At 38.1% G+C, this 20,972-nt stretch overlaps 1 protein-coding gene across 1 annotated transcript in view; it reads left to right on the top strand.

Moving 5' to 3' along the window:
* The first annotated feature begins 2,593 nt into the window (after positions 1-2,593).
* Positions 2,594-20,972, top strand: part of EP400 (E1A binding protein p400) — a 53,767-nt gene continuing 35,388 nt past the window's right edge. The window contains exons 1-11 of the mRNA XM_053471529.1: positions 2,594-2,811; positions 5,613-6,955; positions 8,385-8,495; positions 13,183-13,267; positions 14,307-14,414; positions 15,404-15,804; positions 16,215-16,493; positions 19,399-19,584; positions 19,734-19,874; positions 20,388-20,466; positions 20,796-20,851. Coding sequence (XP_053327504.1) covers positions 5,630-6,955; positions 8,385-8,495; positions 13,183-13,267; positions 14,307-14,414; positions 15,404-15,804; positions 16,215-16,493; positions 19,399-19,584; positions 19,734-19,874; positions 20,388-20,466; positions 20,796-20,851 — 2,772 coding nt within the window. The 5' untranslated portion in view covers positions 2,594-2,811; positions 5,613-5,629. The remainder of the gene's footprint in view (positions 2,812-5,612; positions 6,956-8,384; positions 8,496-13,182; positions 13,268-14,306; positions 14,415-15,403; positions 15,805-16,214; positions 16,494-19,398; positions 19,585-19,733; positions 19,875-20,387; positions 20,467-20,795; positions 20,852-20,972) is intronic.

Raw genomic sequence — 20,972 nt, 5'->3', positions numbered from 1 at the left:
GCTTTCTCTACTGTTAACTGCACTTCCCATGATGCTCAGCCAGCATCATGGATGTAGTATGTCTGGCTGAGCTTCATGGGAATTCAATTCAATTTGTTGGTATAGATGCAGCAATACCAGGTGCGGTTTTGGAATTACCTTCCGCCTTGTTCCAAAAAAATATAAGCTAATGCAGTCTTCACACAATTTAATATTTCTTTGAAAAATCCTGCAGAACTAGAAAACATTGCCCCCAAGGAAAAGGTTATTGCATCCATTATGTAAAAAATATATAGTATGCCCAAATTGCTATTCCTTCTCACTTATCTCCTGTTTCAATTATCAGTAATCATATGTATTTTCACTCTTGTGGTTCTGCCCTCCGAATGGGAAAGGAGCATCGGTGACCCACAGGCAATATGGATATCAAGAATTTTGTCGCAGGAGGTTTGTTTCGGGAACAAAAACCCCTAGAACAGTCAGGTATTGCTGTGTTACTTACCTATGGCCCAAAGCCCCTGGACCAGCATATCAATGTTAACTTACCTACCTCTCAAGGAAAGTCTGTAATTTTGGCAGATTTTCTAAACAAGCACACTTTACTGCCATTTTTCATTACAAGAATTGTCCCAGATTTTCTTTGATATTATGTGTTACATTTTTTGATCATATCTTGACAAACTCAAAGAACAAATCAATCTTTAGGGAAAGATTATTTGTCACATTTTAATGTTTCAGATCATACAGCTCATTTTAATATAAGACAAAGACAATGTGAGTACATATAAAATGCAGCTTTTAAATGATCATTTCTATCGTTCAAAACCTGTATCACCCATGTGAAAAAGTAATTGCTCCCCTAAATATAATAACCGGTTGTGACACCCTTTGGCTTCATCAAATGTTTAGGATACCTGGCGATGACTCTTTTACATCACCGTGGAGGAACTCTTCTTGGCAGAATTGTTTTTGAGCATGAACTGCCTTTTAAGGTCATGCCACAAAATCTCAATCAGATCCAAGTCAGGACATTGACTAGGTCACTCCAAAACCCTTATTGTGTTTCTTTTGAACCATTCAGAAGTGGACTTGGTTGTTTACTTTGGATCGTTGTCCTGCTGTATAACCCAACTGCTTGAGGTTTAAGTCACAAACTAATAGCTGGACATTCTTCAGGATTTTCTGGTAGTGATCTGAATTCATGGTTACATCAATTATGGTAATTCGCACAAAGCATCCTCAGACAATCACACTAGCACTATTCTCCAATGGATTTCTCTTTCTTATTGTGGGATAGTGAACAGTGACCTTAAGCAAGGTCTGCAGTTCATTATATGCTAGATTGGGTTCTTTTGTGACCTCCAGGATGAGTCGTTGATGTGCTCTTGGAGGAATTTAGTTGGGTCAACCACTCCTGCGAAGGCTCACCACTGTTCCAAGTTTTCAACATTAAGATTATGCCTCTAACTATGGTTCGCTGCAGTCCCAGAGAATTAGATATGGCTCTCTAACCCTTTCTAGACTGATAGATGTCAATGACTTTGTTTCTCATCTGTGCTTGAGTTTCTTTAGATCATGGCACATTGTGCTAATTTTTTAGACTTTTTAACCTACTTCACTTAGCACGACAGATATTTACTTTATGTTTAAATTTAACAGGGCTGGCAGTAATCATGTCTGGATGCATCTAGTGAAATTGAACCCAAGTTTCAATTAAATTTGACAAATTGGTTCATTTAGAAACTAAGGGGGAAATTACTTTTTCACATAGGGCGAGATAGGGTTGAATAGTTTTTTTTCCTTCTTTACATGAAATCATAATTTAAAAACTGCATTTTATGTTTACTGTGGTTATCTTTGTCTAATATTAAAATTGAGTGAAGAAGGAAAAAAAAACTCTGCAAGGCTACCTTGTGTCCCAGTTAATATCACAGAAAAACGTGAGAAATTCCACTTTAAACGAATAGAGGAAACAGACTCGATCTTCGCACAGATGTTTCGATAACTGCTTGTGTCACCAGATGGCGGTTTGGGTGAGGTGGGCAGATGCCCTTGCCTCTCCTTCTGCCCATGTCATGGTTGGCCATGGATGGGGGTACAACAAATTCCTACAAATCAAAGCTTACAACAGCATATGTAACATCTTCTATCATGTTGCCCCAATAATCAACTTCAAGTAAAGCCTTGAATGACCCCTTTTGCTAATCCAGCTGTATCCAATGTTATGATTGAAGTGCAATTGAAGAGAAGTGGATAACAAACATCTTGGGGGTTAAGGTCTGTTCTAATTTTAAGATTTTGGGCTGCTGCCACAAGTTTATTTTTTGTATTTCTTCTAGATGTTCTACATCAGGGTTTCCAGAACTTAAAGGACTGGGTCCTTCATGTGCCCCTGCAGTCTATTTTGGTGAATGTGCTGGTATACTGGGCCATTTTCTTGGAGATGCTCCTTGTGCCGAAGCTAACATTCTGCCGGGTACCAGTGCTAACATAGGTGATTATGTAGAACAGGTTTAAATTTTTTTTATCTCTGACCCTATAAGACGGATCATACAGCTAACATACATAAACCGGCGCCATATACATATAGGTATATTTCAATTTGCTAGGGCGTCATTAATCGCCGTCATCGCTGCAGGATGACCGGCCTCTTTGTAGCAACCATTGACAGTTCCGTCTAGCAGACCTGCGTAGGCTCAGCTGATGCCTTTGTCTAGCTCAGCTTGTTCCACGCATGCGTATACGCTCCTACTGTATTGTCCTATGCAAGCCTCCGTACAGCGCTCTGTTGTCAGTGGAGAGCGGCGGACGGGATCCTGATGGGGTTGACAGGTGAGCTGTTAGGGAGGAAACGGAGGCCAGTACAGTGGAGTGACATGTTCCGGTTCCGACTCCACTGGTCCAGTCCGCTGTCGCTGGTCCTGGCCTTTCCACTGACAATCGGCCTGTCTTTCTTACGTAGCCCGGGGCCTGCACGCCCCCTCCCGGCCTGACATCCTTGGTGTCAGCCCTAGAGCCTGACTGTCACCTGTCAGATGATGCTCCGCTGAGCCTTTTCGCCGTCCTACCTGTCAGTTTTCCCCCGCATTCTCATTAAGGCCCAAAATGCATCCCCTTCGGTGCGGGTGTAATGTTTATAGACCTCGCGGGCTCGCTCCTCTAGCTTGTGAGCCTCCCATCGGTTCTCTGTAGGATGCTCCCATTGCTATTATTACCATTGTCGATATTGGGATTCTTTGTGCAGCTGCTTTATATCCTGTCTCATAGCGTTTACCCTACTCTGGCCACCCCTGCCCAGATGTCAACACTTGGTAGCCTCTAGGTGTTTGGGGGCCCTAAGCAAGCGCATTTAGATGCACCCCTCATATAGAAAACTAAAATAATGAATGTATCATTGCTTCTCTTTTCCCTAACTCCGGTTTATAGGAACATTTTACGTATCGAAACTGATGTTAAACATAAAAATGATTGCTGCTACATAAACATACCAATCCAGTATTAGAAAAAGTGTGTATATATATATAGATATATATATATTTCTAGTAGGTAAGCCCATTGAAGTGTTTATTATTCAGAGATACACAGCATTCTATAAAACATGGCTTGTACACAGATCTGTCTAGTGTTTATTCTTGAAATATATAAATAACAGACAAAAAGTTACTTTACCTGTCAGACTCCACTTTCTCTTATAAGATGCTGCCTTTTTCCCCTAATTAAAAATGTATTTTAATGAAGAAATTGTACGTACATCGGTGTTACTGCACAAAGAAGCAACTAAGTGACTGAAACTGAATCTAATCAATAGCAGTGATAAATAAAAGGGTATTTGTATTGAGAATGTAGCCAGGTGTAGTCCTGTGGCCAATAAAGTAATAATAAATATATATTCATTCTATGTTTCTCTTACATAGAGATACATTTTGGATAAGTCTATAGGGTTTTGTAGTACCTGCTGCTCAGTGCTGTCAGCCTTTCTAATGTATATGTGCCCTGTTTGTAGGTAAGACTTTCAGCCTTTTCTACGTCTGCCGCGTGTCTGTATGTAGAACTATCAAGCTTTTCATTATGATTCCCCTTGTTGGTATGTGAGGCTTTCCTCTGTATCTCTATGCAAGTCTCTCTGTCTTTTATCTGTAGCGGCTTCAGCTATCTGTCTTTTTTTGACTCCCATTGTCACCTCTCAGCTGTTACTGTCCCTGAGGTCTCATCCCTTTCTTCTTAGCTCGTCATGTCAGCCTCCTTGCTTCTCGGTGAACATGTGTGGTACCTTTTTGTCAGTACCGTCTGTGTAACCGTACCAATTGTCCTCACGCAATCTTCTGAATCGGAAGTAGATGTTCCCTACTTCGTATGTTAATTCTCGGGGGTTTTAAAGCTGCTTTTCTTAGTGTGTATTCTCTGATACCTCCTCTGCCATCTCCTTACTTGGCATAAGAATCGGGATAGACTGTCTCCATCTGCTTTGCTTTTTCATTGTGTTCTAAATTAGTATAAGGAAACAAATGTTTATATTGATATTGGTAAAATAAAAATACATTGAAAATGCACTGGTAACAATTTAATTGATATAAATATCAATTAATCATATACTTAATTTTAATTCTGTGTGACTAATGCCATTCCATCCCTGTGAGTTACAGCTAGTTTTAGATTCTTCTGAATGGGTGCTGTCCGTAGCCTAATCTGTTTAGAAGTGTGAGTCTTAGTTCAAGCATCCCTTTTCTCTTTCAGTTTATTTTCATGGCTCTGGGCCATTGGTTATCCTAAATCGTCTCGTTCTGAAGCAAAACTCAACAACTATGCTAAACATTTTTAGATGAACAACCTGTAAACGCACAACTCATTTTTCATTAAGGGAAATTGTTACTTTCTTTAGGATGATGTAGTTGTGTGTGTCGTATGTTTGATCCACATTTGTCTTTGCTTATAGGTGAATGATACTCTCTTAACGAGTCATGTAAATCTTTGTCCTCTTTGTGCAATAAAATTGAATTGCTTGGTTTTAACATTGTGTTGGCAGAAACGTGTGTAGCTGTTGAAGATTAACACTAGCACTGAACCCAGAAATAGTTTCCAGTAGCAATCTTCTGATCTTCTGTGTTGTAAATATATATACTTGTTTCTTAGTTATTGAAATTTCTCTTCTTTTTAAATGGACGATCGTGTCACTTTAACAGACATAAAATACGTAGCCTACCTTAGGTGCTAAACCTTTACTTGTCCAGCAGGCTAGCATCCTGTGGCCCAACATAGCTTTAAACCACAGGCTCCTTGTGTGGCATTTTTGGCTAAAACATAATATCATTGGAACCAGCCCTTTAAGGCTTTATTTTTTTTTTCATTTTAGAAAACATTTTCTATGTTTTGGACAACATTTATTTACATAATTTTTGATGAGCTATTACTTGTTCTGGCTTGTTGACTGGGCTTGTTTCAAATAAAATGGTGCAACATGATTGTTCTAAATACAGCGCTACAATTAGTGATTAGTATATAATTAAATACAGTACCGTTCAAATATATCTCCTCGGGGGCTTTCATGTATTTCAGACAGGTTACAAGTTTGTAAATGCGATACTTTATTTGTGTTATTGTTTTTGTCTCATAAATGTTTTTTTTCTCTCACACAGATTGAAAAACAACAAAAATGCATCATGGAAATGGACCCCCAAACACGCCACGTCAACTCCAGAGGTCCAGGTCTTTTACAGGAAATGAAGGAGAAGAAACACCAATGCAGACAAGTTTATCACAATCCCCTGCTCCCACCTTTGCACCAGCAGTCAGTTCCCCTGGACCTCAGTCACCCGGTTACCAAATACAACAACTCATAATGAGCCGGAATCCAGTGGCTGGTCAGAATGTAAATATCACATTACAGAATGTGGGGCCGGTGGTGGCAGGAAATCAGCAGATAACTCTTACTCCACTGCCTCTCCCTAATCCTGCATCCCCAGGGTTCCAATTCAGCTCCCAAACAAGAAGGTTTGAGCATGGCTCTCCGTCCTATATCCAGGTTACCTCCCCTATATCTCAACAGGTCCAGACCCAAAGCCCTACTCAACCCACCGCTGTGCCAATTCAAGCTTTACAAGGTGTTAGGGCAACAACTGCAGGAACCAGTTTAGGTATGTGCAGCCAAAGCCCCACACGTGGATTTGTTGATGCCAGTGTACTTGTGAGACAGATCAGTTTGAGTCCATCAAATGGTGGACATTTTGTTTTCCAAGAGGGCTCTGGTATTGCACAAATTACACAGGGAACCACAGCACAGGTTCAGATTCCATCAGGGGCTGCCCAAGTAAGTATGAGGGAACGCAGGCTTTCACAGCCTCATTCCCAAACTGGTGGCACTATTCATCATCTGGGACCTCAAAGCCCAGTGGCAAGTGGAGCAAACATGCAGACTCTTACCACTCCCAGTCACATAACAACCACCAATCTACCACCCCAGATAAGCAGTATTATACAAGGTCAACTTATTCAGCAACAACAGGTGCTTCATGGCCAGCAACTTGGAAGAACAATCAGCTTTGATAGAACTTCTGGTGGAATGATAGCAGGGGTGGCTGGAGCTTCAGCTTTTGGGATTACATCACCACCAACTCCAACAAGCCCCTCTCGAGCAACTGGTCATCAAGGACTCTCTAGTCTTCCCCTTGCTCCAACTGTGAGCACAACTGTGAAAAAGCAAAGTAAAAAACTTGAGGAAATTCCACCTGCAACCCCAGAAGATGGTCGAATGAGGAAGCAATGCTTGGAGTATCATCATAAAAACATGAAGGTTCTGAAAGAACACTTCAAAGAATATTTGACTGAGCTGTTTTTTCTACAACATTTTCAAGGAAATATGATGGACTTTCTTGCCTTCAAGAAAAAACCAACCCTGGGACTCCAAGGCTACTTACGGCAGAATGACTTGGACCTAGAGGATGAAGAGGAGGAAGAACAATCTGAGGTCATCAATGATGAGGTATGATAACTATTCTGTTTCTTTACACAGTTGTGAGTCGTGTTTTAGATGCTAATTATAAATAAAAGTAAACAATACCTTGGCAATGGTGATTAATTCAACAGATTGTATTACTTACTGATTTACAGTGTTTGGGAAGGATAATTTTGTGGTTCTTAGGGTGACCCAACCACTCTTATATTCCACTAAGCAATGAATATTTGATCAGATGCTTTCTTTGTTAAAGGGGACATTAGAAAAGCAAACAATTAGCGCCCAACTAAATAAAATGATCCTTGAAATGTGTATGTTGGCAATTGTTGCCATCTTTGTTTATAAGCATTGCTTAGCTGAGCAGCATTATCCTGACAAGTTAGTATATTCTGCAGGCCATTCTGCAGAATACAATACAGATTGACAAATTTTATGTTGGCCATATAGAACCATATATTTCTCCTTCAGGCTACCAGTACTCACTGCTTATAACAATGCCCTGTCTGCTTCTTGAGTTTTGTGTTTCTGCTAACAAACATCTGTTTCCTTTTGTGATGAAAAACGATGAACAGAATTATACTATAAAGCATGGTTTCCCTTTGAGGGTATATCCTATGTTTGTGGATACAGTAATCATTTTAATTTTAACAGAGTTTAAATAAATGTATCATGTTTTATACATTGGTAGCCAGTTCTGTATTATGATTTATTTATGTACGCATGCATATTACACATAAATGCTTCCTGTGAAATGGTTCAAAGACTCGAAACATTTTCCCCGGAATCTATACCGTGTATTAATATTATTTGGAGCCCATTGTTACATTTACAGAGATACCTTTCAGAGGGTAACCAATGTATCTGTAATATTGGGAATAGCCATCTAGGCTAGGACATGAAATTGAGTTTAAGAAGGCCTTTCAAAGTTTCTTCTGCTTTACTTGTATTTCCCTTTCTTGTCGTTCTTTCTTTTTCTTTCTTCACTTCTCTCTTTTTATTCCCTTTCCTCTTCCTGCTAATGCGGTGCTCCTCAGACCTTTCCCTTTTTCCTAGGGTTGTATGGTGAAAAATTTGCTCCCGCATCCATTGCTTACTAAGTGTTGGGGCTCCTTTGAAACCTGTCTGTCATGCCAATTTGCCTTCCTTTATAGGTGGAGCAAGGACTGGCCCATTAACAGCCATTGATTCCAGTCAAAACAAAACCCAGCTGGCATCAAATGTTCTTTCCATGTCCTGGATGAGCTAGGGCATGGTGCTTTACACTCAAAATTATTCTCAAATTACTCGAGCCTCGTACTTGGTCACAATAAATATGCTTAAATAATATTTGGGCACTGAGGCAAAAGACAATTTTGAATGCTAAATTTGAACACGGAATACAATTTAAAAAAAAAAAAAACATACTAAAAGACAAAACAAAAATGATTTTCCCTCTTCTTGAAATATTTCCTCTCAGGTAAAGATTGTGACAGGAAAAGATGGGCAGACTGGTACTCCTGTTGCTATAGCAACCCAGCTTCCTCCCAATGTTTCTGCTGCTTTTTCATCTCAGCAGCAGCCATTCCAGGTACCTTTTTTTGATGGTTCTACAGTGTGGCCCTCATCTCAGATTTACTTTTTTTCTCATCCATTCCAGTTTTAATTTTTTACAAACAGATGTTTTATCTGTATTTTCACATTTTAAAGGCCATCATTTTGTCATGCATCTCCTTCACCCCAAGAGATTCCTTAGTGTGGGATGCACATAAAAAAAAAACATTGTTGAACGCATCAGCAGGCATTTAATGATCGCTTCGTACCTTGATTGTAAGGGGCGATGAAAGCGCTTCCGGATTCTTTAATGCCGTTGGCATCTGAAACTAGAATCTTGCAGCTGATGTGCCACTAAACTCAGGGGTGAAAGGGCGCAAGTGAACGTTCTCAAACCATTGAAACGCATGAGCAAAGTTTTGTGAAATATTCACACCAAGCAGCTTTTGTGATACCTGCATCAGTTTTGTTTTTGTTTTTATTTCCCTATAACTCTTATCCAGCATTACCGTTATGATGAAGAAGAGTATATTGAGGATGTGGTCTACTTACCTACTTTGAGATTGTAGTTAAAACCAGTGCCCTCAAGTAAGGGTTTAGTGAGATGTGCATTTTCTTACAACACTCCAAACATGTTTATTCATTTCTAAATGCATAAAGCGTTGATTTATGAAGAAAGAAATGGATGCAAAATACAAAATAGGGAGAGGTTCACTCATTGCTAGTGTAATCTATTGACCCCTATATAACAGAATACCTTCTAAAGAAAGTAGTTTGTATTTTGTAGTTTTGAATAAGTACTTATATTTTGAAAAACTGTTTCTAGTGTAGCTTTTCTACCTGCATCAGTGAAATTCTTGCTGTCCCGGGCACAGACAGTTCCTTTTTTTTTTAGCAGGAACCAGTATAAAGAATCCCTATGGTTTCTTTGTGTTTTTTTCTGTTTAGAATAAGCTCCCCTACTCTCCTGACCAGGGTCACATTTTTCCAGCTCTTTATATATTCTTTTTTTAGTATTTTTAAAAAAAAGTGGTTATGTGAGGGAAAATCCGTGGGAATATGACTGAGCGCTTCTTAGATATGCGTGCTTCTGTTTGACAAAAACATGTAAGGTATTTTTTTGGAGATTTGAATTTGTAAGTGGAAGTGTCCCCAGTGAAAACTAGCCCTATTTCTATTCCTTTGCTCCCCTTGGTACCATGGCTTGTGTTATGCTTTGGCTTTGTCACATCTGTCTTTGTTGGCTTTCTGTCCTGCCCCGCACCCTCTCTTTTTACCCAACAATTACCTTCTCTGAGTCTTCTATAAGCTACTCTGTGCTACCTCTACCTTTAACATGTTTATAATGTTCTATCTTAAAGAAAAGTTTTCTATCAATCTAGCAAGTAATTTGAAATTTGCAGCACTATTTTTGCATAGAAGATCAAGAGGTTGAAAAAAATGTTAGGGTATACAAAGTGCTATTCAGTGCAGATATTCAGCTGGATCACACCAAGATGAGAACCTGGTTCCATAGGGCAGTCCAGATGTTGCGTTGATTTGCATATGTGCTTGATTCGCATATGTGCATCAAACATGCAATGATGTACATAGGACATCATCCAAATTTTATTTAAAAATAAAATTATGCACTGAAGTAAACGCCATCATATACTAAATATTATATTACTGTATAGGTAAGATGCCCAGTGCTGGACCACAGGGAACTTAGCTTTATTCACAACCTTGTTTTCCTTAGCTGATGGGGAAGAAATAAAAGTGAATAAATACTGTAGATACCAACAGTGCGGTAATATTTTTTAAATGATGATGTTTGCTAACATGATGTTTGTAGTACTTTAGCAATGAAGCTCTTTTTTCTGTGCCACATTTATTCCTCTTTTAAAGAAACTCAATTTCACGTTATGTAAAAAGGTCACTGTTGATTTGTTTAGACAAAATGTTGTGCTTTCATTACTGCCTTGTGTCAGGTAGAAGCACACAACATGGAGATATACTATATGGATAAAAGTATTGGGACAGCTGACCATTCCACCAAAAGAGACTTTTATGACATTGCATTCTAGCCACATAGACATTAATATGAAGCGGTCCCCCCTTTGCAGCTATAACGGCTTCCACTCTTCTGGGAAGGCTTTCCACAAGATTTGGAAGTGTTTCTGTGGGAATGTTTGCCCATTCATTCAGTAAAGCATTTGTGAGGTCAGGCGTTGATGGTGGACGAGAAGGCCTGGCTCGCAATGCTGAAGCATTATGATTTCCCTTCACTGGAAAGCCCCTAAGAAAACAGCCCCATAACATTATCCCTCCTCCACCAAACTTTAGAGTTGGCACAATGCAGGCAGGCAGGTGCCGTTCTCTTGTCATCTGCCAAACCCACACTCACCCAGCAGACTGCCAAGCAGAGAAACACGATTTGTCACTCCACAGAACATGTTTCCACCTCTCCATGCGGCCTCATGCTTTACACCACCCGATCCGCTTGACATTGTTCTTGGTGATGTGAGGATTGCATGCAGCTGCTTGGCGATGGAAAACCATTCCATGAAGCTCATGCCACACATCTGAATAAAGATGTAAGAGGGGATTCGTTAATATTTCTGGTATCTCTGGTGCTGTGGTCTAAGCTTCTCCAAGTTGTGTCACCGTTGCATTGAATGGGCCAGAATCAAATGGCCAGTGTCAAATTAACATCACATTTACTAAATATCAAAATGCATGTTTAGAGAACTTGTAAGTGTCTCCTTATGTCTGCTTTGCAGAGTGCTTCATTGGTTTTGCCAATTCTGGCATGAGGGTACGTTGGCCTGCTTGGCATACTGTAAACTTTTTATAATGTATGATGCAGGGATATGACTCCCTGTGTAGCAAACAGATTTTGAGAATGTGATGGTAATTACTGCCATGAATCTGATACTTGACTTAACAAGGGACGTCACATCAGTTGTCAAGCGTCAAGTTACAATGTTCCTATTTATAGGTCTAGCGTAGGCATGTGTCCCTCATTGTACTTCCTTGTTATTTGGTGGTTAGTTTTTGTTATTGGGAGTTATCCACACATGAATGTGATTGCCAGAGACAATACATGTGACATTTAGGACACTTTTCATGGTACAGGTGATCTTAGTATGTTAACAGTATCTCATGGTATGGGCTTATCACCTAATGCTTCAAAGAACACGTAACAGCAAAGCTCTTGTGTTGATGAGCCCTAGACACCTACATTTCATGTGGAGGTCCAGCAGACTCTGCAGCGCTATTACTACAGAGGGACAGTGCAATTAACAATAACGTTTGTCAAAATACAGTTTAGCGATAAGACATTATAGTATAGAGCTTATGTTCTAAGTGTGTGTTATTCTGATCCAGTCTGAGCAAGAAGTTTGCTGACAAATACCACCCACAAATACACACACAGCTTGATATTATAAATATTTCGTTAAGATCTGTTCCGTTAAAATTGTATTTAGTAAGTTTGCCCCTAAAGTGCTCACTGCTTGGTAGAACCCTCTGTTATTTTGTGCATTAGGGAACAAATTAGCTCATTTTTGACTTCGGGGGGAATTAAATGAATAACTTTTTAAGAACTTAGTACGTTTCCACATCTCTTCCTTGTCATTTGAGAACAAAACACTGATGTCAATAAAGGTAAGAAGCGAAGGTGAATTTTTTTGTTCACATCTTTGATAGTACAAGGTATTTAGGTAGTGAGAGTGGTATAATTAACTTTTTGTAAACATCTTATAGGTCGTTAACACGGAACTGTTCTAATTGGATTATAATACATTATTTAGGACCATAAACTCCGAGGTCATTTGTCTCTGGAAATATTATTTAGATTTTTTGGAGGTGCATAAAGAAAAGTTGCCTGAGCTTTGATTGGCCTGAACCATGTAACTTTTATAATTTAATGAGAAATGTCTGAACAGTTAAAGTGCAGTTACAAGAGTCACCGTTCCATCCCTCGAGGATTAGCAATGTCAGGGCAGGATTAAGTATAATGCAACCTTTCCATGAAATCACATTTCATTGCCATGGATGCATGTTTCACTTTTTTAACCATTTTGTTTTGTTAAACTGGATATTGTCTACTAATTGCTAATGAATGTGTCAGAGGTTCACAAGGATGTAATCCTATTTCCTATTTATGTTTTAGAATCATGTTCTCTTTGAAATAGATAAGGCCATTGTAAAGTACTGAAACTTTCGTTGGCTGTCATTTTGAAGCTATGCTATTAGAATAATATAAGTAGTATATAAGTAATGCAACATATACATTTAAATGCCTTCTGTTAGACTTCTGTTATGCCTTAATGTCTACCTATCTACCTGGTATATTCATGTGCCCAACTATATATTTATTTCAACATCAGGATTGTATTCAGTTTTTAATTGCAATGTGTCTGGGAATGATTCCACTTACACAAAGAAAAACGAATAAAATACTACTAGCAATCCCCTTTTTTTTTTTTATCGTGTACACATTATTTGTATGCTCTATGACAGGATCAAATTAAATTAAAATGAATGCTAAATAATATAAAAATTTTTTTTTACATGGTTCCTATTTTTTCAAAAAGAAATGCTTACCTAGCCACTTAGTTAACAGCTCTCTGTATTCACTATGTACAATGATTTTGAAATATTCGATCAATCATTATGTTAGGTTCCATCTAGAATGCACCATGTTAACAACTGCTCTGTGTTTTTCTTTTCACAATTAGCAAACTCTGACAGGGAGCGGAGTGGTTGCCGCAAACACAATAGACATCGAAGCCTTTAAGAGACAGCAAGCTCTGGCGCAATCAGGTATGTTCCATTTTGGCTCATTTTACACCTACAGTGTATTTTCAAAGCAAAAGAACATAAAGGTCAACCTTGACGAGTTGTGCCAAACTGTGGTTATCTTGTCATTGTTCTTAGACTAGAACTCTAGAGCTAACAATGCTACCACACTGTTGTCCGTAAACTTTTTACATGTTGCTTCCCTGGATGTGTATAGGAGAAGCAGAGCTTCTGCCCAATGCTTAGGGTAACAGGGGCATTTTCCGTTACTTGTGCATCAAGCTCTACTTTGTGGTTTACTAAAAGGAAAAAAGGTACTATAAGGACCACATGTTGTTATTATACAGTATTTATCATATTTGCTCCATTATAAGACAACCCTCCAACATTTGAGTATTAATTTAGGAAAAAAAAGAAAAAGCCTGAATATAAGACTACCCTATAGGATAAAACATTTTACTAGTAAATATTCACATGTAAACTATTTTTTCATATTTAATAAAAACTACGATTGAGAAAAATGCATTTCTTATTTTTATTTCCTTCTATTTGCCTGCCTATGCACATCTGCCCCCAGGCTTGTAACTCTGCACCCCAGATATTCCCTATACCGCCCCATTTATGGCACTCTGCCACCCCAGACATCCCCAGACTTGTCCCCCCCCGTGCTCCAGACTCCCTGGTGTCTAGTGGGGGCAGCCAATGGACATCCATGCGTTGCACCTAGACAACCGCTGCTGCTGTCCGTCACTTCCGCCGGGGCTTCTTTGATGGAGCACCGGAAGGTCATGTCACGCTCAGCGCTCTGTCCACCCGCTGCCAGAGAGGTGGATCCAGTGCTGCGGGTGATCTGGATCTTAGTCGTATAGTCATACCTCTATTTGAGGCTGATTATAAGACGTCCTTGAAAATAAGACGAGGAGTATTTTTCAGAGCATATTCGAACAAATACGGTACTAATTACTGCTGTATTGTGATTGGTCTGAGACATCTTGGTGAGTCAGGTATTAGTGCTTGGTCAAGTACTTCCTGTTTATACGAGAAGTATTTCTAATCACCACAGATCCCAGTAAGAGGCCACGTCTTGATGTTACTCGCCATGGTATGGTCTTCCAACACCCGGGAGTGGCATCCGGTGTACCTCTTCAGCAGCTAATGCCCACTGCTCAAGGTAATGTTTGGAAGTCATATATTTTGCGCATCTTCTATAATAAGAGAGAGTATTTTATTAAATGAGTGTTAGCTAAATGACATAATGTTTAAATTGTGCTTAATGTACACAAAATATGAACATTCCTTCATAACCTGTACAAATTATGGAGTTGTACAATTGTTGTCTGGATGTGCTTTTCCATATGAAATATTACAATAATTTAGCTTTGTTAATATAGATGTATGGTAGTACCTATTTTTAGAATACTTAAAAATGTACATTAGAGAAGTAAAATATCCTGTGCAAGGACTAAGGCAGTATGCAAATAGTGTATTCATACAGTCGTGTGAAAAATAAAGTACACCCTCTTTGAATTCTATGGTTTTACATATCAGGACATTATAACAATCATCTGTTCCCTAGCAGGTTTAAAAATTTGACAAATACTATGTCATCACCATATGACGTATTACACCGTGTCATGATTTTTTCAACAAAAATAAAGCCAAGATGGAGAAGCCATGTGTGAAAAACGAAGTACACCCTTACTGCTTCCATATGAATTAAGATGCTAAGTAGCAGACAGGTGCTGCTCATAAAATGCTCTAGATTAATTGATCATCAGCAAGTGTGACCACCTCTATAAATGCCAGAGTTTTACCAGTTTGTCGGTTTGGAGCATTCAGGTGTGTGTTAACACAGTGCCAAGGAGGAAAGACATCAGCAATGATCTTAGAGAAGCAACTGTTGCTGCCCATCAATCTGTGAAGTAAACTCTATTTTGTTTTTCATGATACACAGTAATCAAGTGTGTACGTGAGATTTCACAAGAATGAGACGTGCAGAAGGGTTTCGTTGTAGAAAAATTATTATTTTCCTTTTGACATAGTAAACCTCACTCCTTGTATTACACTCCTTGTAATAGGGAATAAAAAAATGTGAATAAAATATGACTTTGTACCGTTTTCTGTCTTTCTACTACTCCCTCTCTTTGTTTTGTTTACTAGGAGGGATGCCTCCGACCCCTCAGACTGTGCAGCTGACTGGCCAGAAGCAAAATCAACAACAGTATGACCCATCCAAAGGACCTCCTGTGCAGAATGCTGCCAGCCTCCATACACCGCCTCCTCAACTACCGGGTAGAGTGCCGGCCACTAACATCCCCATCTCTTCGCTGCCGACTGCACTACATCTTGCACAGCAACAGCAGCAGATGACGGAAATTCAAATCCAACCTCAGATTCAAAATCAAGTCAAAACACAGCCTCCTGGAGTGGTTATCCCAGCATCTCCACACAATCAGCTTCCCCCTCAGGTCTCGCAGTCTCAGCCGTCGGCTTTCCACGCGCAGTTGCCCATTGCTGTATCGCAACCACAAGCAGCACTACAGCAACAGGTAGCTAGAATGGTAATGCATTGCCCTACAGCTTACACCATTTCCATTTTTTATTAAAAAATGACCAACCCTGTTTTAAAAATTCTTTAGAACAATTAGCCTCAAAATTTTGTGTTTGCATCACTTCATTCATGGCTATCCTTTTGATGCACACAAATGAAATATACTGAACTTAACGAGTACCTATAGTACCCCTTAGCAAAAAATGCCCATTAAGTTATTCCTGATATAACAAATTGAATACTTGACCCATGAAAAAACATTGAGAAAGTCTATAGTCATTAAATATGCTGGGATCTTTAATTGTGTTAGTACGTTCCACATGTCATTTATTATAATTGTGTTTATGTGGGCAGCATATCATTTCAGGTATCATTACCTGGCTGTGTGAGGTTAATTCATATTTTTGTTTCCATTATTAGACTGTAGCCCTGGTGAGACCGGCAGCAGAGTGTTCACAGCAACGCCTTGCAAGCAGTTCATACACTAACTCTTTTGTGGCTCCAGCAGCCATTTCTACAACCACACCACTTGCGTCGTTTTCCCTACCATCCAACCGTGCTAGCCCTGCCACTAACAAAGCATCATCGTCGGTGGTTTCCAAAGCTGCGGGAACAGGGGGCACTAAAACACAAACTGCAGTACAGAGTGGGTCTGGATCAGAGAACTTGCAGGACAAGGTGGCTGAACAGGTAAAACTGGTAAGAATAGGGATACCTATATAATTAAAAGACCAAAAACAATCCGGACTCCCCGAATACTTCTGGAAAATCTGAATAAAAAGTGGACAACTTGGAATAATCTTACAGTAAATGAATACAATTAACTGAATCGAGTATATCAGACAAATAAATTGTGCAATGTGTAATTGTATGTGTGTCAGCGTGGATGTGTAATTGTATGTGTGTGAGCATCTGTGTGTAAGCGGGTGAGATGGAGTGTGTGTTGAATTAATGTTTACCTGTGTGTTATAGAGTAAGTGTGTGTAATTTGTGTAAGTGTTTTTACATAATAATGTGCCATAGTGTGTGTTAGAAGGGGAGGCAAGGGGCAAAGACCAATTGGAGGCAGCTGTGAAGTTTAGGTGCCCCGGGACAATTTTCACACCAGTGCCCAGTGATTTCTAGTTACCCCCTATTATTATTATTATTATTATTCATAATTATTATAACTAAGTAAAATGTTTTATTTCCTTGAGTAATGTATTCTTGGTTCCTCAGGATTCACCAGATGATGTACAGATGATGATATATTTTAATATATATATATATATATATATATATATATATTATAAATCTATATATCTTTTATCTTGACTTTTCAGCATTTATATTTTTTGATTATTTTTTTTTTAGCAGGTTCAACATTTAATATTAATATTAAACAAAGTAAAACTGCAATAGGTCCAAAGTTCTAATTTTAGTATTGAAAATGTTTTAGATAACTTCGAAATCTTTTAGAATTAGTAACGGAACACGACAAGGATGCCCACTGGCACCCTTATTATATGCTTTATCAATCGAACCTTTGGCACAATCAATAAGGAACTCTAAAGAAATAATCGGGATTAAAATTAGACAAAATGAATATAAAATAACACTTTTCGCTGATGACATTATATTGACTCTTTTAAATCCAGATAAATCTATGAAATATGTTCTGAAATTGATAGAAGAATATGGGAATCTCTCTAACTATAAACTAAATGTTAATAAAACACAGATTATTTGTGCCAATCAGACTAAAGTGCAAGCCATAGCGATGAGATCGTTTATAAATGTCGACTGGGGTATGGACTCACTGGAGTATTTGGGTATAAAGATTAAATATAATCTTAAAGAAATGGTTAGAGATAATTATAACACAATAACAAAGAAAATGGAAGAAAAATTAAATAAATGGAAGGGCCTTGAAATTTCTTGGTTGGGAAGAATTAATGCCTTTAATGCGTATTATTTACCTAAAATAATCTTTGTTTTGAGAGCAATTCCACTGAGAGTCCCTTATCTTATTCTATCTAAAATTCAAAAATTAATTTTAAAATATATTTGGCAAAATAAGCCACCTAGAATATCCTTCAATAATTTGGCTAGACACTCTCAAAAAGGAGGCCTCTCGGTCCCAGATATTAAAGACCTGCATGAAACATGCATGATAATGCACTTATTACTTTTAGACAGACCAGAAAGCGATAAAACCTCATGGTTCATTATAGAAAAAGGAACAACAAACCTCTTACGTTTATCAGATATTATTTGGATGACCCATGAAATAAATAAATATATCAAAAGTGACAATCTAATAATTAAAGATTTAATTATAACGGCTAATAAACTTAAAAAAACTATGAATATGGAAGAAAGTCTTCTCCCTTCAGCCCCAATAGGAACCCTGAGTGTCTATATAAATAACTTAGATTTAACTAAATGGAGATACACAAATATAAAGTGTATATCAGATCTATACGATGCAGAATCTATTAAATCCTGGCCTACCTTAAAAGAGAGAGAAGATTTACCAAATACAGAAATATTTAATTATATCAGAATAAAATACTATCTTCAAACTGTAGAAGTAACAGCCTCTCCAATATATGAAGAATTTCTCAATAAACATTACAAAACTAGATTAATTCATCGAATAGGCATATTAAAAAGAAGTATCGATACTGATGATATTATACCTAATAAAGAGAAATGGGAAAAGGACATAGGCGTAACACTCCCTATAGAAGAATGGTTACATGCTTACACTAAAACTAAGAAATATTCACACTGTTTAGGGATGCATGAACTTTATTACAAAATCATACATAGGTGGTATAGAACTCCGGTCCAAATTTCTAAATATGATAAAAAGTCTTCAAAGCTTTGTTGGAGATGTGAGAAGGAAGATGGTACAATTTACCACATGTGGTGGGAATGTGAAGAGGTGAGATCAATTGTATCAATTCTTTTTAAGATAATCGAAGAGCTGGTTGGCTGTAAAATTAAACCATCTCCTCAAATATTTATTTTTCATATGGGTCTTTCGAATTTAAATAAAACGCAGAGAAATCTGATTGTACAATTAATTTTAGCATGTAAACTCGTCATAGCGAGGAACTGGAAAAAAAAAGGTAAAATTAGCTGGAATGAAATTCATGCTCAAATTCAACATCAATATAAAATGGAAAAAGGCTACTATATGAGTATAGCTAAAAGTAATATACATATTGATATCTGGAAACCATGGATAACCCGCACACAGGTAGAACTAGAAACTGGAAACTGAACAGAAATAATTATAAAAAAATTCAAGAGATACCGAGACGCTATTATTGATTCTTTCCTTACGGATAAACGTATTTATAATATATACATGACCTATTTATGAACGCGTATATATATGTTTATGCACTGTTGTTTGCACTTTTCTTCACTTTTTATGTCTAAGTATGATATTTATTGAGAATTTATGTTTGTATGTCATTGATACGTTTATAATAAAAAAAAAAAAAAAAAAAAAAAAAAAAGAAAATGTTTTAGATTTTGCAGCCCTACTGGTGAAGTTTGTATGATAAGGTACAAGTAACTTTAACTAAGGCTAAGCTTTTAATCTTTACAGGAAAACCATGTACATCAACGCATTGCAGAGTTAAGGAAGGAAGGTTTATGGTCCCTGAGGAGGCTGCCCAAACTGCAGGAAGCCTCCAGACCAAAATCTCACTGGGATTACCTTCTGGAAGAGATGCAATGGATGGCTGCAGACTTTGCCCAGGAGAGGATGTGGAAAGTTGCCAGTGCTAAGAAGGTAAAATTCTAATTGAATAATATACTGTAGTGTTTTTAGTGTTCTATCTCAATTGAATGCATTGGGCATATTCTACTAGTCTGCTAATTTCTGTTACTAATTTGTCAACTAATGTGTTGCATTGTGCATCTTTGTGATTTTCCTCATAGCTGGTTAGAACAGCTGCCCGTCATATTGAAGATAAGAGACTGAATAATGAGCGAGCTAAGATAGAAGAGGAGAACAAACTCAAGCGCATTGCTGCATCTGTTGCTAGAGAAATTGAGTACTTCTGGTCCAATATTGAACAGGTAAGACTTTTTATGCTAAAGTGCAGTTCTTTGTAATTTATCTTGAACTATAACAAACTCGAGGTCAGCAGATGGACCCTTGGTCTGAGACAACCCTGGGAGGGCAGATCTTCAGCCTTTGGTTGAGCCTCCATATACTGTGGCCACAGGACTTGGGGGCTACACTATAAAATCCAAAGTTAAGGATGAAGGGTCAGGGCAGGCTAAGTTTAGTCGAAGTTCAAATATGAAGCCACAAGCTCTTGACATGTGGAGTTCTAGCAAACCAACAAGACAAGCTGATCACCAGATGATATTACGCATCTGATGTCTGGTGCAAAACAACAATGTTTTGACCCGGGAGCTCACATAGAATAATGCACCAAGGCACTGAAAAGACATCTTGTGCATAAGTCCCCACACGAGGATTAGACACTGTGTTTTAGTAGCCTTGCATTAGTAGAACAAATGTCATCTTGTACTTACCCACGCTCTCTCAGGAAAAGAATCCTCATCACATATTCTTTATTACAGGTTGTGGAAATTAAATTACAAATGGAGTTTCAAGAAAAAAGGAGAAAAGCTCTCAATTTAAATGTGGATTTAATCAGAGGTATGATACATTTAAGACACTTGTCTTTCCATGGTGACAACTATTTTACATTTTACATGATTAAAGAATTATTTCTGGGAAGAGTTTGGGAAATTGACAGTGATAGTAATGATGTTTCTTATGCGGTCTTTAGCTTTTCACTTAGTACCATACCACGTCTAACATGTATGTGTGTACAAACCAATACAAGTCCAGGAATAATTGAAACAATGTTTTTTCATACCCTACCCGATATAAGACACAGTTGTACATTTTTCTCTACGTACCCTTCATTTTCTTAATGTATACATTTCATTTGAAGTAACTAACGGTAAAGTTGTTCTCTGCAGGTCCACTTAAGGCAATAGAGGAAGCATGTGTGAAGCATGAACAGGAGACCATTAAGGTAAGATAATCAGTTCCAATAGTTATTGAGATGAAATTGATATGAAATATATTATGGACAGGCGTAAGGACACAAAGTCAAGAAAACAAAGTTAGTAAGGAAACATATAAGTCTATGCAAC

Source organism: Spea bombifrons, chromosome 1 (genome assembly GCF_027358695.1).
Source record: "Spea bombifrons isolate aSpeBom1 chromosome 1, aSpeBom1.2.pri, whole genome shotgun sequence".
Lineage (NCBI taxonomy): Eukaryota > Metazoa > Chordata > Amphibia > Anura > Pelobatidae > Spea > Spea bombifrons.
Note: the sequence above shows the minus strand (reverse complement) of the source record. Positions and strands in the feature narration are given on the sequence as shown.